This window comes from Terrapene carolina, unplaced genomic scaffold, assembly GCF_002925995.2.
Source record: "Terrapene carolina triunguis isolate 2854851 unplaced genomic scaffold, T_m_triunguis-2.0 Scaffold58, whole genome shotgun sequence".
In the NCBI taxonomy this organism is placed as follows: Eukaryota; Metazoa; Chordata; order Testudines; family Emydidae; genus Terrapene; species Terrapene triunguis.
The window spans coordinates 35,136,501-35,159,410 of NW_020664409.1; the positions used below are offsets into that span (position 1 = coordinate 35,136,501).

The window sequence follows — 22,910 nt, forward strand, 5'->3', positions numbered from 1 at the left end:
CTCCTCCCTCTGCTGGGAGGCAGTCATGCATTCATATACCTTCAGTTCAGTGTTTCAAGCTCTTTTTCAGAGCCATGAAGGCTGTTTTAGAATCAGTTCTTAATATCCAGACTCCGCTTTTTTCATTTTTATCATGTGCCCATTGTGATTATGCAGCTGCCCAGTCTTGTCCAGGGATATTTCTGAACACTGACTGCTAGAGGCAGAAGAGTAAGCAGAGTATGCATGATCATGTGTTGAACATTTGCCATGAGTTGCATCTCGTTTTGGGGTCACAAAGCTGATGGAGCTTAGGACAATTCCACTACTTTTTTTCTTTTAATTTCAGCATTATGTACCACTGAAGATAAATTTTGTGGGAAACTTGTGCAGGAAAACCTTAGAGACAATCCCCAAAAGTGGAAGAAAATTCTAGAATCACATGCCCTCCAACTGAAAATGACAGACCCTAGATGTTCAAATCTAAGTCTGTAAGCAAGGGCGCATCATCTGATCTCCATTGTCCTGACTGCTCATAGAGAGAGAGGTGATTTCTCAGGCAGCTCTATTTAAAAGCTAATGAAAACAAATGTCTAAAAGACATTCCTAATGTTATTAGGCAATGGGTTCCACAAAGAAGCATTGTATGATGGCTCAAAGTGACGCATTTCACCTGTGAAGATGTATGGAGACCTCTATCACGACTTCAGTTGGTGACCAGTAGTTATCCCTAATTCCAAAAGGTAACTTGTTTTCTGTTGAGTTGTGTTTAATATGAGAACCTTCGCTAACTTGAAACTTATAGCCAGTGCAATAAGTCACATAATTCAATCTCCAAGAGGCAAAGCAGATTCAAGCATATTTGGGGCTGTCTGATGTCTGTTTTATGTAAGGTGCACATTTTGAGCCTCCACACAGTCTCTTTTATATGTATTTATCCTCAAACACTGCTGTAAGATAAAGAAGTACTAATATCCCATTTTAGTGATGGGGAAGTGAGGCACAGAGAGGTTAAGTGGCTTGCCCAAAGTCATACAGGAAGTATGTGATAGAGGAAAGACTTGGAGCCAGGTATTCCTATTGTTTGTGAGAGAAGTTGCAGCCTCAATACATATGTTTAGGTAGCTCATGGACTTGTACGTTAGGAAGTACAGCTGCTTGGTTACTCCTAGGTCTTGCTGGGTATGAGGAGAAACTTTGCATTTTACCTCAGAAACTCAGGGAGCCCTTCCAACTGCAGGTCTTAAAAGTCAGTCTCTAGCATGCTCAGTCAGAATGGTTGTTTAAGAATAACTCAAAAGGGCTGGGGGATTATTCATGTACTTATTTATTATTTGTACTACAGAACAATAATAACCAAGATCAGGACCAATTGTGGGTAGGTACTGTGCAAGCATATAAGAAGAAACAGTCCCTGACCCCAAAAGTTTACAATGTAAAGCGGCTGGGAGAGAGGAAAGATAATTAACCACAGTTTGACAACTGAGGGACAGATTGCATGGCTTTTCCAATGTCACACATCTGTGTCAGCACCAGGAATTAATCCAGTTCTGAGTTCCAATGCAGTGCCCTAACCACAGCACCTTGCTTCCTCTTAGATTACCTGAGGAGATCCTCTGCACTGTGGAACCCCTCATAAGGCAGCAGGAGCAGCAGTAGGTGGGGAATTTCCTTGCAGTGTGACTCCATCTGAGTCATATTGCTGGAGTCTGAGAGGAATCTGATTCAATGCAGAGACACAGGACCCTGTGACTTTGATGGATCCCAAGATCCTCATGGATTTTGGGGGATCTGCAAGTTCTGGGACCAATCTCCTATTCTTCTGTGATGAGACAATCCTGTTCCTGGTGGCAGAATTTAGAGGAAAACTACCAGGGGAACCTTAGTGTTCCTCTTCATCTGATTTCCTCCTTTAGGAATGAGCATTCTTGGCCTGTATCTAGAATTATATGCATAAAGAAATACATGTGCACACCCTGTGGGTTTTTTTACCCAGTTGGCCCCTTTTACAAAATTGTATTGAAGCATTTTCAAATTGTAAAATGTGTGAATCATAAAGTAATTTTGGTAATCAGGAATTAGATTAAAATGTTTTCAAACATGGAAAAAGTGAACGATCCTTAAAATCCATTGTCTAATTTGAATTTGGTAGCTTTTTTTTTTTTAAATAACAGCTTTTATTATACAATGGTTTTTAGCTTTCGGCAAGATAATTAGAACTTAACAAGCTTTTAAGGTGAATGATTGTCATTAAATAAGCACAACTTGACAATGACAGGCAGTGGGCTTTGTATTTCATCCATGGCTGCAAGTCATACTCTGATACATGCAAATGTAAATGTTGTCAATCTGTCATTACAGGCATGCAGCTGTCTTCAGAAACAAACTTCATAGCCATGTAATTTAAAACTAAAAAAGATAGAGTGAACAAGTACCATAGATAAGATAAGCAAAAAAAGTTACATTGGAAAAGACAAAATGAATGCTTCTGGAGGAAGTTGTGGAAGCCCTAGCTCTGCTGAATCTACTGGGGACATCTTCAAGGATCTGTGGTCCAAACTAAAAGAATGTCATGATAAAGAAGTACAAGGTAAATTATTCCAACTGATGCTGTATGTTGATGGAGTTTGATTTATATATGAACAGGATTATATGAAGGGGTTGCCTGCGATAGCAGGGGACTGGACTTGATGACCCAGAAGTCCCTTCCTGTGCTATGCTATCCTGTAAAATGGTAACTGTTAGTATGAAGAAACTTTGTTTACGGTTAGATTAGGAGGCTATTTGTAGCAGCTGTGCTTGATTTTAGAAGTAAAAGAGTTAACTCTAAGGCTCCAATCTTGCAGGTGAGCCAGTACAAAACTTCTCTGACTACGATGGCTTGTGTTATGCAGGAGGTCAGATTGGATGATCACAATGGTCTCTTTTGGCTTTAAAATCTGAAAATTCTTGCAGGGTTGGAACCTAAGCAATCAAACTCTATAAATGAGCTCATAAATCTACCAAGTAAAGTTACTTAACCTGAACTGACAGTTACAGTTGCTTTGGAGGCATTTAGTGCTATTTTGCTAATAATGCTTCATAGTTGAAAGTCACTATTTTTAAAGGAAAAACAAGTTACCAAGCCCAATGTTTTTTTTCCTCCTTTTTTTACTTCTTACCTCTTCAGATACATAAAACCAATGTACTGTGTGTATATATATATATTAACACTAGTAGTTCTGACGTGAGAAAATGCCAAGTGGTAATGCCTCTAGTTTTAAATATTCACAATGAAATTTATAATAGAAGCTATTTATTCTTGCATTATATTTTTCAGCCTTTGTGCTACTGGTTGTACCATGATTATGGCTCGTAGAAGGCATTGTACATCTGTATTCTTGAGTGTTGGGGAGAATTAAAAAACATCAGAAAACGAGAGGAATTATCACAGCATATACTTTTTATATTTTATCATATTTCTTTAAACGATTCACATGTGTGTGTTTTTTCTCTTTCTAAAAATATGTGGTCCAAACTTAAAACCTGGTCTCTCAAACCATAAATCACATGAATAGTTGTTAATGCATGATTAGTTCTTTTGAACTGATTTAGAACAGCATTTGACTTGAACTTCAAAAAATGCATTGTTTTACATTAAAGATTATACAAATCACTTTGGAAGAGAAGCAGATGACTTATTAGGAATTAATGTAGGCCCCAGTTGTTTAATTAGATCCTCATAGGCAGATGGTTCCACCTATGTGGAGTCTCACTTATTTCAAATCGCATACAGGGATCTGTCTAAGGACTGATCCTGCAATCAGGCCTCCATAGTTTTCAGATACCTAATGGCCCAATCTTATAAGATGCAGCTGCCCTCATAACTCCCACTAATTTCAGTGGGATGTTTGATTCCACTCAGCAACTTGCAAGGTTGAACCTTGAGGGTTTGTGTACATGGTCAAAAACATTTGTTAATTTGTTGTTCGCTAAAAGGAAATTAATTTGACATTAATTAAAAGAAAAAGATTTACCAACCAATTGCATTCTGGTTACTTTAAAAAAAAAAAAAAAAAAACTTAGTTTGTATCCTGAGAGATAAAATAAGTTTATAGAATGTCCTGAAAAACTACAACATTGTGTTTATTTCTTAAAATATTGTCTTTACTCTGTTTGATTTGATTCAATCTTCAGCTGGGTTTCAGTAGTGGATGTGATGTCATCAGCAGATCATATGTTGGAGCATCAGTGTGGGATTTGGCAATCCATGGCATGTCTAAACATGAACCTGAAAAACAAAAAAACTAAGACTTATGGGTAGTGTTGAATGCCCCTTTCTGTAGTTATTTGTGACATTCAGTGCATATTTCTAAAGTTTGGGTTTTTTTTATACATTTGCATGTTCTTTTTAAAACGTGTATTGGGCGGGGCCAGGTAATTTTGCCACTAGGCAAACTTTTTCATGCCTAGCCCTTTGGTAGTGTGTCCCACCGTGTTGGGTAAAATTAGATCTTCCATGATAACATCAAAGACATGCCTGAAGGATAGTTAATTTTTTCAAAAGGTAGGGAGAAGAGAATATTTAAGACACATCAAACACAGACTTGCCTGGACTTTGCTTGTTTCTGAAGTCTATAAATAAGAATTAAAATTGATTCATGAGTTTCAAATCTAGATGTCAGCAAAAAAATATTACATATGGTTATGTTTAGGAGAAATGGAGTGTTTGCTCAAGAAGTGAAGTACTTTGTGTGTGCTTGTTCTGACTATCAGAGGACTGTTATTTCTGTTACAAATTCTGCTTTCTAGGGATTTGCAAGTTAACATTAGTTATAACTCCTGAAATTTTATAAAAGTTGTAATTTTTTTAGAATGCTTTAAATTGGTTATGTTGGATTTTTTTTTAGTACATTGGAGAAAAAAATGTGTATGCACTCTCATTGTGTGCTTTATCACACTAAATGAAAAACAGCTATTTTTTAACAAATGTAATTTTCCAGCTTCTGTACTTTCCATTTAGAGGATAAATGGAGGCTTTTTCATTTTTTTATCAGGACAATTTATTCACCTTTGAAAAGCTGCTTCTCTGCTGACAAAATAGCTAGTAGTTTCTGCCACAAACTTCCTGTGTGACCTTGAGCAAAGCCTAATTATCAAACGGGCTGTGCACCTTTAGTTCCTATTGACTTCAGTGGAATTTGTGGTGCTCAGTACTTCTGAAAATCGGTCAATAAATCTGTGCCTCTGTTTCCCATTTGTGAAATGTTTATGGTAATTAATTCTATCCTACTTTACACAGGATATTATCTAATACTAATATTTGTGAAGAGTCCAGATCCCTCTACAGATATTAGTACTTACATACTAATTACAAATTAGATACGTGATATGAATAGTCTCTAAGTAGGTGTAGGATTTGTCCCTCATCAACTTTGTATCTGAGCATAACCTTTAAAACTAAATCTGAAGCTGCATACTAGAGGAAACAAATATACCTGTAACACATTGAACAAACAGAAGGAGGTTTTTGTAGAACAATAAAATAAATAATCCAGTTCTGCCCCATTACACCCATAGAAAAACAGGAGACTGTGATAAAGAAGATGTGAGTCTTAGGACAGATAGGATCATGAAAAATAAAACACATTTTTGCATTGAAGGATCCCTACAGGAGATGTGAAGGTTGAAGACTATGGAAAAAGTAAATAAAATTATATTGAAATTGATATCTTCATGCTCATCACTACTGCATTATATCCTTACCTTCAGCATTAACTTATTCTCTCATCCATTCAGAGTAAATTTTCTGTTTCTTAGGTGCCTCATAAAAGATATTTTTGATATCTTTAGTAGTATTTTCAAAAATTTGTCTTGCAAAATTTAGCAACTTCAGTAGAATAATGAAAGATTATTAGAAATATAACTTTTAAAATTACATAGTAAAGTGATAAGTAATGAAACTGCAGAACTGGAATTAATTTGCAAACTGGACACCATCAGATTAGGCCTGAATAAAGACTGGGAGTGGTTGGGTCATTACAAAACCTAAACCTAATTGCCCCAATACTGATTTCCCCCTACTGTTACTCTCACCTTCTTGTCAGCTGTCTGAAATGGGCACTCTCATTACCACTTCAAAAGTTATTTTTCCTCCCTTGGTATCCTGCTTTCAATTGAATTGTCTCATTAGACTGACCTCACACTTGGTAAGGCAAATCACATCTTTTCCTGTATTTATACCTGCTCCTGTATTTTTCCACTCCATGCATTTGATGAAGTGGGTTCTAGCCCACGAAAGCTTATGTCCAAATACATTTGTTAATCTCTAAGGTGCCACAAGGACTCCTCGTTGTTTTTGCTGATACAGACTACCACGACTACCACTCTGAAACCTTTACACTGGATGTCTTCCATACGTCATTTTAAGATAACATAAGACACATGGAAGTCTTCAAAAAGTTTTCAGCTATCACCTGTTTTCTCATGTGGAAGGGTAACTGTAATATATGAGAGAAAGCAAGAGAGAAGGCATTTACCACAATGATGAAGATTGTGGGCCACACTCCATTCTATTACATCCTGTTACTTAAAATGCTTGGCTTTTTAGGATAAGAAAAAGGTGCTATTAGGAAACTGTATGTATAATGGAATTTGGAACCTTTTCCCTATTAGGTCACTGTTTAAAACACAATCAATGTTAGTAAAGATCAGAAATTGTCACCATATGACATATGTGGTCTCAGTACAATTGTTTCTGGACAGGCATCTGCATAATATAATTATAGCCCAATCAGCCAATTATAACCCAATCAGCCTCAGATAGAAGCCCCAGAACACACTAGTCCCATAAGAGAAAACTGCATTTCACATTCCAAGAACTTTAGTTCAAATACATTTGTTTGAATGTAAAACCGCATACATTTGAATGAACTACTATAACTTTTTTTCTGGTTTCTCTTAACTATTTCCATTTCATTTTTTTTCCTCAGACAGTGGAGTTAGATGCCAAGCCATATGCTAATGCAATGTTAATACTGAAAACTTAAGTACACAGGTCAAGAAATTAAAATGCTGAAATTCCTGTAGGTATGATAACCATTAAGGTATAAATAAGTCACAATCCTTAATGAAAAATATTACATATATGCATAATGTAGCCTAGTTACAAGTCTCATAACATTACATTTTAAATGTTGAATGTTGTGTATTTATATTAAATGTTTGATTTAAAAAATAGATTTAAAACATATAAAGAGCTTTAATAAATATTCATCAAGTCACCTACATATTGCACACCTTAAAACAGTTAAAGCCTAACATCCCAGCAATAGATGCCCTGCACCAAATCGTCCACCTGCTTCTCAAGAAGGTATCTGGAAAGGAGAAACTAAGTGGTTGTGATTAAATTGAGGATTTTTTTCCACTTTAGACAAATATTTGGTTTGCTATATGTTGAATACTGGAAACAAAAAACTTTTTTGGAAACACAAGCATAATCCTATTAATTAGTTTGGTCAAAGCTTCCTGGTACCCTGAAAGACAAAAAGGAAGAGATTATGGGTAACGTTAGTAATTCTACACTCTCAGATAAATGTAACAAACTGGATTCCTGCCTTCTCATTGTAGTCATTTGACTTAAAAAAAAACCCTTTTAAGTAACCAGTTTAGTTCTTGCTGAATTCAGGTGAGAGGGGAGATAGTGTTACTTGTAGCATAGTACTTGGCCTTTTGAGCACTGCCTCTTCAGTTGGCGGCTCAGGTTGCCAATGTTACAATCTTAAATACTTTGCTGAACAGACTACCTGTTCATACAGGAGCCACATTGTTGTGCTCATTCCTTCCGATGGGTGTGGAGTAGGATTAAAGCACACTTTATAGGGGTTCTAATTGCCGATGTCTAACTGACTTTATGAATAGCAACCACTTTAAAAAATAAATAAGTAAACCCTCTTTCTGTGCTGCGTGACAGAACATAAAGTCTCACAGGTGTTGAGTGCTTATGAGATAAGAGAAGTCTTTACCTATGTCCCAAGAACTTTCTTTTGAAGTAGTCTCCATGCATTTTCTCTCTCGTTGTTACCTCATCATCTTGTAACAGTCTATAGTGTGTATTCAGTGAATCTTTGTCTTGACTATTACTTTCCAAGTGGAAGCCTGAATACTGGAAGGTTTGCCAGAATAAAGACTAGCATATATGTCAGCAAGTAAACTTTCTTATTCAGCTATTCCAGGTGGGGGGGGAGGAAACTTCTCGACAATCCCAACCTCTACTTCTCCAAGCAAGGTCACAGTTTTTATTTGTGTTTTTGTTATGTCGTTTTTATGTTATGTTATGTCGTTACTGTGTCAACACTTTCTTAATAAGGATTTCATGAGATTATAAAGTTAAAGAATATCCTTTTTTGTGAATGGCATGCTGGCACCGATATTTTTAGTTCAAACGTTTTTTAAAATCTGAATAAAACTGGTTAGTCTTTTTTTGGTAGTATGTTTGAAGAAGGCATTGGGTGGGGAGGAAATTTCCTTATTCATTGGCTTCACATGTTTTATTTTCCCATTCTTAATTTTCTTTGTCATGTACTTAGCATCTGATTATCCCCAACAGTTACATTTGGAGGGTCCCCTACATGTGTGAATCTTCCCTCTCCTACACAGAGTAGATGTCTCAGATCCTCTGCAGGACATGGATGACTGAATAGGAAAAGAGTGAGGAAGGCACAGAATGATGTGCATCATTCCTCAAATCATCTTAAAGAGGCTTTCTGGGAAGCTTCAGCCTGAGGAGTCCCCAGCAGCATGGCTCCATTATTGCTGGGAGAATAGTAGTAGCCCCAGAAGCGTGCCCTCCTTGTGGACTTAGGAACCTTAAGCGATGGTCCCTTAACATTGCTGCTTTGTGTGTATCCATGATTCTGTCCTTAATTACATGACTGGATACTGTAATATTTGAAAATTAATGTCAGAAATCTTTTCTACAACTTTATATATCCACTTAGTACTGTGTACTACTCCATGTCTGCAAAGTCCAAGAAATTGTTTATATGAATAATACACAATACCCCCTACTTTTACAGCATAGTAGAGGTGAAGTATATTTTTTACAAAGGAGAAATTTCTATATTAACTTAAAAGGGAAGCAGGTGTTATTTATTAAGGATCCTGAGATAGCCAATAATGGGATCTTCATAGCTGTTCCTGAACTCAGCCAAGAACTAATTCAGATATCATGGCAAGGTCCAAGTAGGCCCTACCCCTCTTAGTCCAGGAGCCACTACTTTCCTCCTCCACTAGTTATGTTGCAGCATTTTTTTCTCTTTCACAGATTGCAGGCAAGCATATTTCCATAGAGATTGACACCAGGAAACACTCATGGAACCAAATGACTTTTGCATCACATACACCTGAATAAATCACATCCCTCATGTGACTAGAACCCCCTGGAATGGAAAAATGGAAACTGAGGCTATTTCCAAAGTAGGGCTTTGCAAACAACAATGCTGCCTCCTATCCGATGGGCCAATTTTAGAATGAGTTATAAATTACCTGTGGACAAGAGAAAAGGGAGTGGTTAAATGTTATGAAAGCTTTAAAAATCATTCATAACTGAAAGGACAGTTCAGCTATACAGTTGTTTTAAAATGAGTCAAAAGATAATCCGTGTTTTTTTTTTTTTCTTTTCACTTTCCAGGATTACAGTTGAAAATATCCAAACTGAAAAAGGAAAGGTGTTTGTAAGTACCTATTCATATGCCAGACAGATATAATTTCTAGGAGGAAAATTTTAATATAGTTAATAAACTGTAATTCCTACATGATGAGTTGAGGACTCGAGGCCTGATCCTGCAGACACCCATGTGCATAACTTGACTCATATGAGTAGCAATGTTGAAGTCAGTAATATACATGTATAAACATTTGCAGGATCTATAACCTGAACTCCAGTTCTCCATTGCCTGCATGAGTGGTTGGTGATGCAGTCTTCTATGGTATTTCTAGGGTGCTCATCAAGGATGTTGATAATTCAAATATAAAAAAAAATAAGTAGGAAACCTTTTTTTAAGGTGAAGTCGCTTCTGTACATTATAAAGGAGCAGCAAGTGGCATAACCATATTTTAAAAAAATTTTAGCTTAGCAGTTTACCTTTAAATGCTGCCTCCCCTAAGCTGGGTCATAGTGATTTGTATAAAGAACTCCAGCCTGAAGTAGAGATGTAAATACTGTTTAAAAAGTTAACCGTTTAAACATTTAAAAATATGTTTAAATGGTTAAGCGGCTGGAGGCGATCTGCCAGTGCAGCTGGGGCCCCTCAGGCCGGGTGGCACAGCTGGGGGTTGTGCGGCCTGCCAGTGCGGGGCAACTGGGACCAGCTGGCTGGCTGGCCCGGGGTTAACAGTTAAGGCGGGTTAACCTGGAGGACTAATGCCTACCGGTTAACTAGTTAACCTTTTACATCCCTAGCCTGAAGGTTTATGCACCTCTGTGCTGTGCAAAATTTATTTTTTCCTCTTTTTTAACAATATTGAACATAGCTTATTAGACACATGAACTAAAAAATGTGTATTTTAACCTAGATAATAGAAGTAAACATAGTAAAATCCATGTACTGTGTTTACAAAATTAAAACAGCTTATTTTTAGTTCTCACTCCAGATTCTATAATTCAGTTAAATGCCAAATCCTATGTTAATTCAACATTATGTTTGCAAATGTTAACTCCAGATTTCAGGAAAGGAAAAATGAAAATTTCAAGAACTTGACTGCATTATAAGTAGTGTATACTAATGTTTGCTATATGAAAAAATGTCTTTGATGTATTTTATAGTTTTCTTTCCATTTTGCGGGGGGAGGGGACTTAATTGCATTAAACACACTAAAGAAGTTAAGTTATACTATTCTAACCAGTAATCAAAATACTCCCTATGTGCAATATGGTCAAAATATACATTCTTTATTTTTAAATATGCAACCATAATACTCTTAACATAGTTTTCTGTATTCTGTTTCTTTGTGCTCTTCTAAAACAAATTATACCTTTATGAATGTGTACTTATGTTAACTAGTTTTCCCATTGTTAATTTCAGCCACTGCATTTTTCCTAGTTATGCCATTTTGAATAAATAATTCCTCTCCTTCCTTTGTAGTTGCACCTTTCAAATACTTTTTTACAGATATGAGCCCTCCCCAACATTGTCCAAATATACTCTTTAGTATCTTTATTAGTCTTCCAGGTATGTATTTATTTGTACAATAACTCCCAGAGGTGTCATCTTTCTGGTGGCTCTTTTATGACTTCCTCCAATGTATGTATCATTATGATAGTGAGGGTCTTGGAGATCAAGGCAGATTTCCACGGCACCTGTGCACCAAAGCCCTATAGTATGGAATTATTACTTCCCTTTTCTGTGGTGTGAAATCTTTACATGTATATGTATATCTTTTGTGCTGTCCTATTGCATTGCGAAATCCTGCTTAACTTGCTGTCCACTTTCAGAACTACTACTTTTCAGGTATTTGCCATCTATTAAATTTGTTACTTGATTTGTATTTCCCCAGATTCATTAGCTTGCATTTTTCCAAATTAAATTAAGTTTGATTTTTGGCTATAGGCCCCTGTGCATTTTGTCTGTCCTCACTGGTGTTTGCAGTTCCTACAAAATTTTAGTGTTGTGTGCATATTCTGGCTAAACACACCCCACTTATATTCTCTAGTTGTCATTAACCTCATGCTGCCAAATGTCAGGCATTTCAGTTTTGTCACACATTCCCTTTTCTTAGCTGGGTTCTTGCACATCCATCGGAGCTGCTGTCCTATGTTTTGGCCACCTGGTGTCAATTTGGCACCTGCTGAGTAGTCATCTGCCTGCTGCCTCTCTTGCCATTCCCTCTGCTGGATCAGGACCTGAAAAGGGCAGCTAGGAGGAGTTAGCAGTGGCATTGAAGGAAAAGGCAGGACAGCAGCACAAGATGAGGGACATATTATCCTCAAGCTCCCACATCTGCAGCCTGCCCATCCTTCCCCCAGCATCCTCAGCACTCTCTAAATCTTCCCAGCAACCCACAAACCCTCAGCAGTACCAACAGCCCCAGTAACCACACATACAGCTACCTCTTAGCTTCCATCTTGAGCACTCACCCAGCTTTGCCAGCCACAGTTGCCAAGTTTTGTGCAGCTGCAAGTCCTACTCCCATCTCTGATTGGACAGTGTGTGTTGACTGTCAGCTTAGGCTTCAGTTTATAGTACATGCAAATTATTTGCAAACATTAAATTTGTATAAAACATAATGCATGGCACAGAACAAAATTTGGCAGATTGGGCCATGCTTTTTTAGTCCTTCAGCCAGTTTTCAGTCCATTTGACATTGGTATCAAAATTAATTCGAATTAATTTTGAGAGTAGGGTTTCATGAAACACCCTGTCAGATGTTTTGTGAAAATCCAAATAGTGTATATCTAGTTTATATGTCAGGAATAAAGTAGCTTTGGCAATACAGTGACTGTGTAACTTCACAGACAATAATGGAACCAAGCTTGAAATCAAATCAGACTTTTTACACTACAACATTTGTGTACCATCAGTTTTAGTAAATGATTTTCAGTTAAGTTATTTCTTGCTTTGTGTAATAGTTACAAATCTCTTGAAAAATCAAATTAAGCACCACCCTTTTTATTTATTATTATGTACAGCTTCCAAAAAGATATCTAGATGTGCTTCAGTTCCAGTCTAAAATTGTCAGATTGCTGTTACTGACTTAATTCTGAATATCCTGACCTGTTTCTACAGCCATGTAAAATGAAAAGTTTACATTCTTGGGCAGTTTGGTCTCTAGAAGATTTGTATTATTGATGATATTTTGTTGTGATTTAATACATATCAAACCAAATGGCGTAATTATTGTTTGCTGGAGTCGTTCTACAAGTACCACATTGTAGATACAATAGTCTTACATAGGGGTTTTTGTTTTCCCTGATGCTTTTGAATAGCTGAGGTTTACTATTTCAGACTTGATAACCAGCCTGACAATGAGCTCCTTATGTTGTACCCTGGTTCAGTGTTGGAGCTAATGATCTTGTAAATGCAGGGTCAGAGACTATTCATTACAAAGACTAGCTTCTTAGCCAAATTGTCAGTCACTTTGTCAAGCAGTACCACAATCCTGAAAACTTCTTCCTGTTCCTTCCATTGTATTTCTTTAAAACATGAACATAAAGTTTAGGATCAGATCCCTAAATCTACTGAGTTTTAAAAGGAGATGGTAGTGTACCTTTATATATTCTTTTAAGTATTTTTTATGTAAAACAGGATTAAAGTCTATAGTTTGATCATTTAAATATGACCTATAAATGACTTTTAAAAATTGGATTTATTCCTTTTTTGCATGTTTATGAATCTCATAGACTTTAAGGCTAGAAGGGGCCATCATGATCATCTATTCCAGTGGTCACCAACTGGTAGATTGCGATCAACTGGTTGATCCTGGAGCCTCTGCCAGTCGATCTTGATTTCCAGCCGCTAAAAGTCTGGCGGCGCAGCAGGTCTAAGGCTGGCCCCATGCTGCTCCCAGAAGCAGCTGGCACGTCTCTGCGGCCCCTGGGCTGGGGAGGCTGGCGGCTCCGCGCGCTGCCCCCGCCCCCCCCCCTCAGCACCGACTCCGCAGCTCCCATAGGCCAGAAACTGCGGCCAGTGGGAGCTGCGGGGGCGGCATTTGCGGCCTCGGCGGTGGGAGGGGGCAAGCAGATAAGCACCTCGCACCCCCTCCTGCACCATAGCCCCCTCCTACACCCAAACTCCCTCCCAGACCCTGCACCCCAACTCCCTACCCCAGCCCAGAGTCCTCTCCCGCACCCAAACTCCCTCCCAGACCCTGCACCCTAGCCCGGAGCCCAGAGCCAAACACTCTGCCCCAGCCCTGAGCTCCCTCCTGCACCCAAACTCTTTCCCAAAGCCCGCACACCTCACCCCCTCCTGCATCCCAATCCCCTGACCCAGGCTCAGCCCAGAACCCCCTCCCACACTCTGAACCCCTCGGCCCCTGCCCAGAGCCTACACTTCCTCCCGCACCCCAACCCCCTTCCCCAGCCTGGTGAAAGTGAGTGAGGGTGGGGGAGAGCGAGCAACGGAGGGAGTGGGGAATGGAGTCAGCAGGGCGGGGCAGATCCTGGTTTGATCTTAAATTCAAAAAGTGATCTTGTGCATAAAAAGGTTGGAGACCACTGATCTAGTCTGACCTCCTGAACACTGCAGGCCACAGAACCTCACTCATCTACCCCTGTATTAGACCCATAACTTCTTGCTGAGTTACTGAAGTTCTCAAATCATGATTTAAAGACTTCAAGTTACAGAGAATCCACTATTTACACTGAAAGTGACCCATGTCCCATGCAGTGAAAGATGAAAAACCCCAGGGTCTCTGCCAATCTGACCCAGGGGAAAATTCCTTCCCAACTCCAAGTATGGTGATCAGGTGGACCCTAAGCATGTGAGCAAGACCCACCAGCCAGAATTCTCTGTAGTAGCTCAGAGCCCTCACCATTACCAGCCTTTGGAGATACAGTATTTGCCACTAGCAGTTGCAGATTGGCTACATGCCATTATAGGCAGTCTCATCATACTATTCCTTCCATAAATTTATCAAACTCAATCTTGAAGCCTGTTAGGATTTTTGCCCCCCAGTACTCCCTTGGAAGGCTGTTCCAGAACTTCATTCCTCTGATGAGTAGAAATCTTCATCTAATTTGAAGCCTAAACTTGTTGATGATATCCATTTGTTCTTGTGTCAACATTGGCGCTTAACTTAAATAATTCCTGCCCCTCCTTGGTATTTATCTCACTCATGTATTTATAGAGAGCAATCATAATCCCCCTCCATCTTCTTTTGGTTAAGCTAAACAAGCCAAGCTCTCTGTCTCCTCTTATAAAGTAGGTTTTCCATTCCTTGGATCATCCTGGTAGCCCTTTTCTGTACCTGTTCCAGTTTGAATTTATCTTTCTTAAACATGGGAGACCAGAATTGCGCACACCATTCCAGATGAGATGTCACCAGTGCCTTGTATAATGGTACTAACACTTCCTTGTCTATACTGGAAATACCTGACCTGATACATCCTATGACTGCATTAGCCTTTTTCAAGGCTGCATCACATTGGCAGCTCATAGTCATCCTGTGATCAACCAGTACACTCAGGTCTTTCCCCCTCCCCTGTCGCTTCCAACTGATAAATCCCCAGCCTACACCAAAAATTCTTGTTATTCCCGAAGTACATGGCATTGCACTTTGCACTATTAAATTTCATCCCCTTTCTGTTACTCCAGATTTCAAGGTAATCCAGATCTTCTTTTATGATACTCCGTGTTGGCAATACCTCCCAATTTCATGTTGTCTTGAAATTTTATTAACACACACCCACTTTTTGTGCCAAGGTAATTAATAAAAATGTTAAATAAGATAGGTCCCAAGACGGATCCCTGAGGAACTCCACTAGTAACCTCAATCCAGCCTGACAGTTCACCCTTCAGGCATGAGACGTTGTAGTCTCTCCTTTAACCAGTTCCTTATCCACTTTTCAGTTCTCATATTAATCCCTATCTTCTCCATTTTAACTTAAAATTTCCTATGTGGAACTGTGTCCAATGCCTTACTAAAATCCAGGTAGATTAGATCTACTGCATATAGTAGGCCTGAAAGGTGTGTATGGGGGGGGTTCCCCCTTAAATATCAGGAATGTCTAGACTACTCATCCCTGGCTTTTCACTCCACAAGGAGATGAGAGTCTGTATTAGTGCTTCTAGGGGCACTTGCAAGATCAGGCACTTCAGACCGTAAACTCCTTACACAAGAGGATCATTTAATTGTATTGTAAAGCACTATTTGGATCTATGATAGTGATTTGAGTAATAAGTGAAGTCAGAAAGCATTCAAGGTATTAATTTGTTTTAAAATTCTAAATCAATAAAAGAAAAAAATCTGGGTAGTACACTGCAGAAGCATCTTCCTACCACATTTGTGAACGCCAATCCCCAGCAGCCCAAAATCAAAGAGTTGTAAAATGTATTTGAAAACATCTAAAGGGACAGCATCAACTTGAAAATGGTATTTGTCTAAAAAAGCCCCCAAAACGCTATATTGACTAGTTACAGGTAGCCCCCAAGATAACAGAAAGAAGTTAGCAAAAATGTTTTTTATTTACCTTGTGCATTTGGCAGCAGTTTGTTTTTAGTCAGATTTGTTGTTTCCCTGTATAGTCTACAACACCCAGCACTCTCATCTGAAATTTCTTTGTGAATTGTGTTATACTTGCACTTACTTTTCACCCCCACCCCCACACAGTGTGAAAAGTTATTGTGGGACAAGATTTGCAATGAATGGAAGCAGTTATATTTTATCTTTGAGGTTACAGGCAAATTGCATCTGTCTCATAATAGTTAGCAGTTGCTGGCTGACATTTGTATTTCAACAGTGATATTTGGTTTATAGGTTAATGTTTATAAACTATAGCTTTAAAAAACACTGCACGTTAAAAAAAAAAAAAAAAGTAATTGAATTCTACATTTTTAAAGGTATATAGCATAAATTACAGTTTTCCTTATTTAAGATGTTGACAAAAGTGCCCCCGCTCAGAAAAACGCAAAAAAAAAAATCTGCTGGGGGAGACGCACCTCTTCCCCAGCAGTCCAGGCAACGCGTCTGTTCCAGCATGCCTGGAGTAGCCTCAGAGGCAGGAGCGGGGGCTGGGTGTGCGTGCCTGCATGGTTGATCACCATCGGGGCGGGGGGAGCAGGGCTAGGCATACAAACAAGAGGGAGAGATTCTCTGTCCCTCTCGCTTGTTACTGCAGCTTGCTGGCGTGGAAGGGTAGGGCTTTTTATTATGCAGGAGGCAGGCTAGAGGCAGAAATGTAGCAGCCTGCCAGCTAGTTAATTGATCTCATTCTCTGAGGCAGAAATGTAGCAGTCTGCCTTCGTAGTAACATTGTTAATGTTCCTATTGTTAACTGTTCCCATGCTCAGTCAGTTCCCCCAGGAGCATAAAACCTGTGAAAGTTTTAAGGCCCCTACATTGCCAGGGTGATGTAAAGGAGCCTTATTATAAATGACAGTAAGGGAATCTTCAGCTAGGAAGATCTATGTGCTTTTTCACTTTTTTCCTGTGAGAAAGTGCCACAATGGAGTTATATTACATCTCAGGATTTATTTTACTTACCCACTTAAAAAAAAATACTGAGGGCAAATAAAACATTTACCAAGCAGTCAATAAAATGTCAGGACAATCAGAACCAAGCACTTCCCAAAGTACCCAGCCAGTCCAGGACAATGATTAGCAAAACTGTATGACTTTCATGTGTGAAAGTCTGAGCAATTTAAAATGACAGTCTACTTTTTTTTCCCTTCTCTTTGGTTTTCTGTAATGTAATTTAAATCCAGGGTTATAACTGGAATGCAGGGTATTAGTTACCAAGTGTTTGTAACTTAACTTTCATGTGTTTTGGAAATGCTGAATAGTTATTGAGACTTTTTTTCTGTATTGTAGTTTAAATAAATTACCAAAACAAATGAAACTGGTGTGATTATATTGCTTTATTTTGACACAATATGCAGAACTTTGAATTTTTTGGTGCCAAATTTGGATTTTTTTGGGGTGCAGAATCCCCCCAGAAGTAGTATTTAGGGTGTCATAATTTGAGTGACTTTTGTCTGATTTATTTGGAGATTTGTAGAAAAAAATTGCTTTGGCCCCAGATCTAACCTATCACTTTTAATGGCTCTTTTAGTGGCATAACTCTTTTTGTGGGTTTAAATGGGGGAAGTGTCCAAAATCAGACATTAGTGGAAATTCAATTGCAACATGAGCTATGGAGTACCTACTATTTCTGTATAATTCAAACATTATTTTAAGTTACCAGCCATTCACAATAAACACATGCAAGTGTTTCATTTATTGTCTTCAACTTAATATTTTTGCTGATTATCAATCACACTGCTCAGACAGAAGAAACATTACAGAGAGCAAAGTCACCATAACCATAAACAGAATTCTCTATTGAAACTTAATAGCTTTTGTCACAACTGAAGAGATTCTTTTATCTATTTCTTAAAGCATTTACCTGTTTCTCTTTTATTTTAGGGATGCAGAGAGGCTTGAAGAGTTTTATACCAAAAATCAACAGCTGAGAGAGCAACAGAAAGGACTTCATGACACTATCAAAGTTTTAGAAGACAGGTGAGTGAGTTTTTGTTTTGCTGGGGGGAGAGGAGAGAAGGGCTGAACCAAACTTTTTTCATGTATACTCAAAACATAGTTAAAGGGAGAGGTAGCAAGTGCAAATCCTCTTACATAATTGTATTAGTTCCCAGGTACCACAGTGCTTGGTGCAATACAGATAAATAGAAATGAAAGAGATCAACCTGGAAACAATGTGGCAACTTCTAAACAAATTCATATCCTCTACAAAAATTGCTGTAAGAGGTGTAAATTAAATAGGGAATTGAGAACTTAGCACGTTTGAAGATTGACAAAACTCCAAAGCAAGACAAGATCCCACCAAGGATTCTAAAGGAAAAGGCAAAATAAACTAGAAAGCATTGATTAGATTACATTTTATATTTTAAAACTCTTGTGACAACTGATTAGACATCCTTCCAGTAGATAATGATTTTCAGGGTTCTTTTCAATCTCCTTTAAGCTTTTGCTTTTTCCCCAATCTTTTCTCATTCTCAGCTGTTCACTGATCACTCCTTGCTCCATTCTGTTTTTTTCTTTGTTTGGATGCCATGTGGCTTGTTGTTCCTATTTTTGTTTAATCTATTAGTATTGAACAAAACTAGTATGCATAAAATTATATCAAATCTCCTATTCGTCTTTAAAAGTGTCTGGGACCAGTATTGTGTTACTTGTGTATAAAACTCACTACTAAAAGGCTTTTAGAATGCATTGAAAGCAGGAGTTCATAATATATTGGGACTATTTCCCTACTTGTCTGCTAGGTGAAAATCCACAACAAGGTAAAAGCCTTATAGTTTGCTTTATACCTGGAAATTCTTTGTGAAGGGGAATAGGACCATTGAATAGTGTAAGGTACTGAACTTTTGACCCTGCATGGACAAAGTAAAGAGACACAAATGGATGAACTTGCATGGTTACTTAGCAGACAAAGTTCTCTTGTTCTGAAAAACCAAGAGTATTTAAGACTGTTTGATTCAAGGAGGACAACTGTATTACAAACTTCAGTTTTAACTCTCAGAATACCACGTGTTTAATGTGGTTATGATAAGAAGAGAGACTACTAAAACATCCTTTTTACAGTAATTCTCCATTGCTGTAGTATCAAACATAATCAGTTTAAAAGCCAAGATGATTTTTCTTAGGGCCAATGCTCAACCTAAGATCTGAAAATTCAGCTGTATTCTTTCTGCTTCTTAAGTTACCAGGAATAAATTCTTACTGCAGAAATACAGTATTAAGTGGCAATTATTTTGATAACCCAGGTAAAACAGAATCCAGCTCTGTGTTCCATAACACTTTTGGTTCTTCATTGCTAACAGTAGTAAATAAACACTTGGTTTTGCCTACAAAGTGAACAAATATGACGTAATAGGGAGAGAATGTCAAGTAAAAAAGTGGTATTCAGACAAAATCCTTTTCTGACTACAAATATACTTTAAGGGCCTAGTCCAAAGCCCATTGAAATCAGTGGAAGCATTGACTTCGGAGACTTTGGATCAGACCCTATGTATGTGTGTCTGAGTTATTAGTTACATGGGGTTATTATTCCATACTGAGTGGTTACTATTGTTTACTGGTCCAACTTGTATATTCTTTTGCTTCATTTTATCATGTTCATATTTTATGTTCAACATGTGTCTTATTTTTGCATAATTTTGGACAATTTTTAGATAGAAAATAATAGCTAAACATTAGAATTACAATTATTAAATGTCTAACATGATACTTCCTTAAACTGTATCAGGCAAATGTCTCCCCTGAAGCTTACAAGAAAGTGATCTACTTATCTCATTTACTTACCTTGCTTTGGGTGAATTGCTCATTTAAGTGGAGAGAAGAGGTTGAATGTTGGTAGAGAGAGGTGTAAGGACAACAGAGTTGAACCCCTGGGTATTGCAGTGGCGATAAGCAGGAGGGTTTCATGGAGTCGTACAGCATAGTGTGTGTAACTTAACATTACTTATAAAAGTAACTCCTTTTATATTTTATAATAATATTGTATTGTATATTATAACCCTGATCGCTTTGCTTGTATGTTGTATCATTCTTTTTAGATTGTATGCTCAAGAGGATGTCTCTTGCCTTGTGTTTGGAAATTGCCTAACACATTTTGGATGCTGCTGAAATAACTGGAATGCATATGTACAAATATTAATATAGGCTCTCACTGAAATAAATCAGCATTCTTCACTAAATGGAAATAACTTGATAGGTGTTTCAAAAACTCCATTTTGAAAATTTGTGTATATAATTACACAAACTCACATAGACTACATGTAGTAATTTTCTCATCTAATAATTTCTTGGCTATTTAACATATGACTAATTACTGAAATCTTCCTTTAAATCTCAATTCAAAGTAAACCTTTAATTCTATTTTATGTACAGTTATTCAAGTATCAATACATCAAAATATGAAATGTCTTCAATTGGCAACCTTCTGTATAGTTGTCAACAGCTTACTACTTTTATTGTTTCAAAAGCCAATTAAGTACCAATGTCTGACTTACGTATGACTAGAGCCCTACCAAATTCATGGCCATGAAAAATGCGTCACAGACCATGACATCTGCTCTCCCCCCTGTGAAATCTGGTCTCTTGTGTGCTATACAGATTTCATGGGGGAGACCAGCATTTCTCAAATTGGGGGTCCTAACCCAAAAGAGAGTTGCAGGGGGGTCACAAGGTTATTTTAGGGACGTTGCGGTATTGCCACCCTTGCTTCTGCACTGCCTTCAGAGCTGGGCAGCCAGATAGTGGCGGCTGTTGGCCGGGCACCCATCTCTGAAGGCAGTGCCCCACCAGCAGCAGTGCAGAGGTTAGGGTGGCAATACCATACCATGCCACCCTTACTTCTGCATTGCTGCCTTCAGAGCTGGGTGGCCGGAGAGTGGCAGCTGCTGACTGAGGGCTCAGCTCTGTAGACAGCAGCACAGAAATAAGGGTGGCAATACCATACCATGCCATCGTTACTTCTGCGCTGCTGCTGGTGGCAGCTCTGCCTTCAGAACTGGGCTCCCAGCCAGCAGCCGCTGCTTGCCAACTGCCCAGCTCTGAAGGCAGCGCCACCGCCAGCAGGAGCACAGAAGTAAGGGTAGCAGTACAGCAACCCCCCCTAAAATAACCTTGCTATCCTCCCCACCAGGACTCCGTTTTGGGTCAGGACCCCTACAATTACACCACCATGAAATTTCAGATTTAAATAGCTGAAATCATGAAATTAAAACTTTTTAAAATTCTATGACCGTGAAATTGACCTACTGCACTGTGAATTTGGTAGGGCCCTATGTATGACATTCTTTCTAACAGATGAAAAATTTATTTTTTAATTTTTCACATAGATTAAGAGCAGGATTATGCGATCGCTGTGCAGTAACTGAGGAGCATATGAGAAAGAAACAGCAGGAGTTTGAAAATATCCGGCAACAGAACCTTAAACTCATCACGGAACTTAGTGAGTGTTATCTAGTATAATGGTCCCCAAGACAAAATGCAGTCTGTTGTAAATGTAAACTGGTGATTATACACCTTGCTATAGGTTGAGAGAATTCCCATATTGTAGCTTTAATAAGCCTGAGAAGTTCAATAAAGCAAGAACACTCCCTTCTGTGGTCTTCAAAACAAAATAAATAAGAGACAGTTTTTAGTCATTTTAATTTCATATTAACATGGAGTGAAATCCTGTTGCTCTAATCTCATTGTATGTTTTTTGTTTTTATTCTCTCATGGTTATGGCCCTACCAAATTCACAGTCCATTTTGATCAATTTTAAGTCCAGAGGGTTTTAAAATTGGTCAATTTCATGTTTTCAGATGTTTGTCTGAATTTTCAGGCTGTTGTAATCCTGGAAGTCCTGACCCAAAAGAAGAGCCATTGGGGTCGCAAAGCTGTTGTGGGGAGGGTCGCAGGATTGCCACCCACAGCTTTGTGACACACACACCCCTATGATCCCTTTTTGGGTCGGAATCCCCAGGGTCACAACACCCTGAAATTTCAGATGTAAACATCTGAAAATGTGAAATTGACTGATTTAAAAACCCTCTGGCCTTGAAATTAATCAAAATGAACTGTGAATTTGGTAGGGCCATAACCATGAGAGAATAAATACAAAGAAAATATATAAGAAGAAAAAGGAACAGAAGTATGACAATAAAGAGAAAATGAACAGAGGAAGGTGGGACCTGGCATTCCAGCAATATGGGGCATTATGGGAAGAGGCATGGAGATGAGACTCCGTGTGTTCTAAGTGCGAGGTATTGGCAGAAATAGGAGAGATGGAAGAGATGAGGTCAGAGGTGTAAGTCAGCGAATTGTGATGAGTCTTTCTAGTTTTAATTTCTACTATTACAGCTTCCAGTAGCATAGTAATGTGTTATTATTTCTCAGACGATCTGGTTACTGGACCAAAAAGTAAGCCTTGATTATGTTGTTTTCGTGGTCTCTCTGTCCCCAGTCTAGGCAATTATGTCAGGGAACCCAGAATGAGCTGTTCAGTTTGACTGCAAAAAACTTACATCCAAAATTAAAGTAACTACTAATTACATGGAACTAATTAACATTGTGATCCAGTAATTTGTAATAACTTTGCTGTAAAAAATTAATTTACAACAATGACTCACTTGAATACTTCTGTTTTTGAATGTCAATAAAAGAGTAGAAGTTTACAGTTTTACAATTGTGTAATAATCTGATCTCTCACTTCCTAGTCATGTTAGAAGAACTAACAAAAG

The 22,910-nt window shown here is 38.2% G+C and overlaps 1 protein-coding gene across 1 annotated transcript in view; it reads left to right on the plus strand.

Annotated features, from left to right (window-relative positions):
* The first annotated feature begins 384 nt into the window (after positions 1-384).
* The window catches only part of RBBP8 (RB binding protein 8, endonuclease), a 57,269-nt gene continuing 34,743 nt past the window's right edge, over positions 385-22,910 (plus strand). The window contains exons 1-5 of the mRNA XM_029913878.1: positions 385-722; positions 2,341-2,569; positions 9,650-9,692; positions 18,082-18,177; positions 21,522-21,634. Coding sequence (XP_029769738.1) covers positions 2,458-2,569; positions 9,650-9,692; positions 18,082-18,177; positions 21,522-21,634 — 364 coding nt within the window. The 5' untranslated portion in view covers positions 385-722; positions 2,341-2,457. The remainder of the gene's footprint in view (positions 723-2,340; positions 2,570-9,649; positions 9,693-18,081; positions 18,178-21,521; positions 21,635-22,910) is intronic.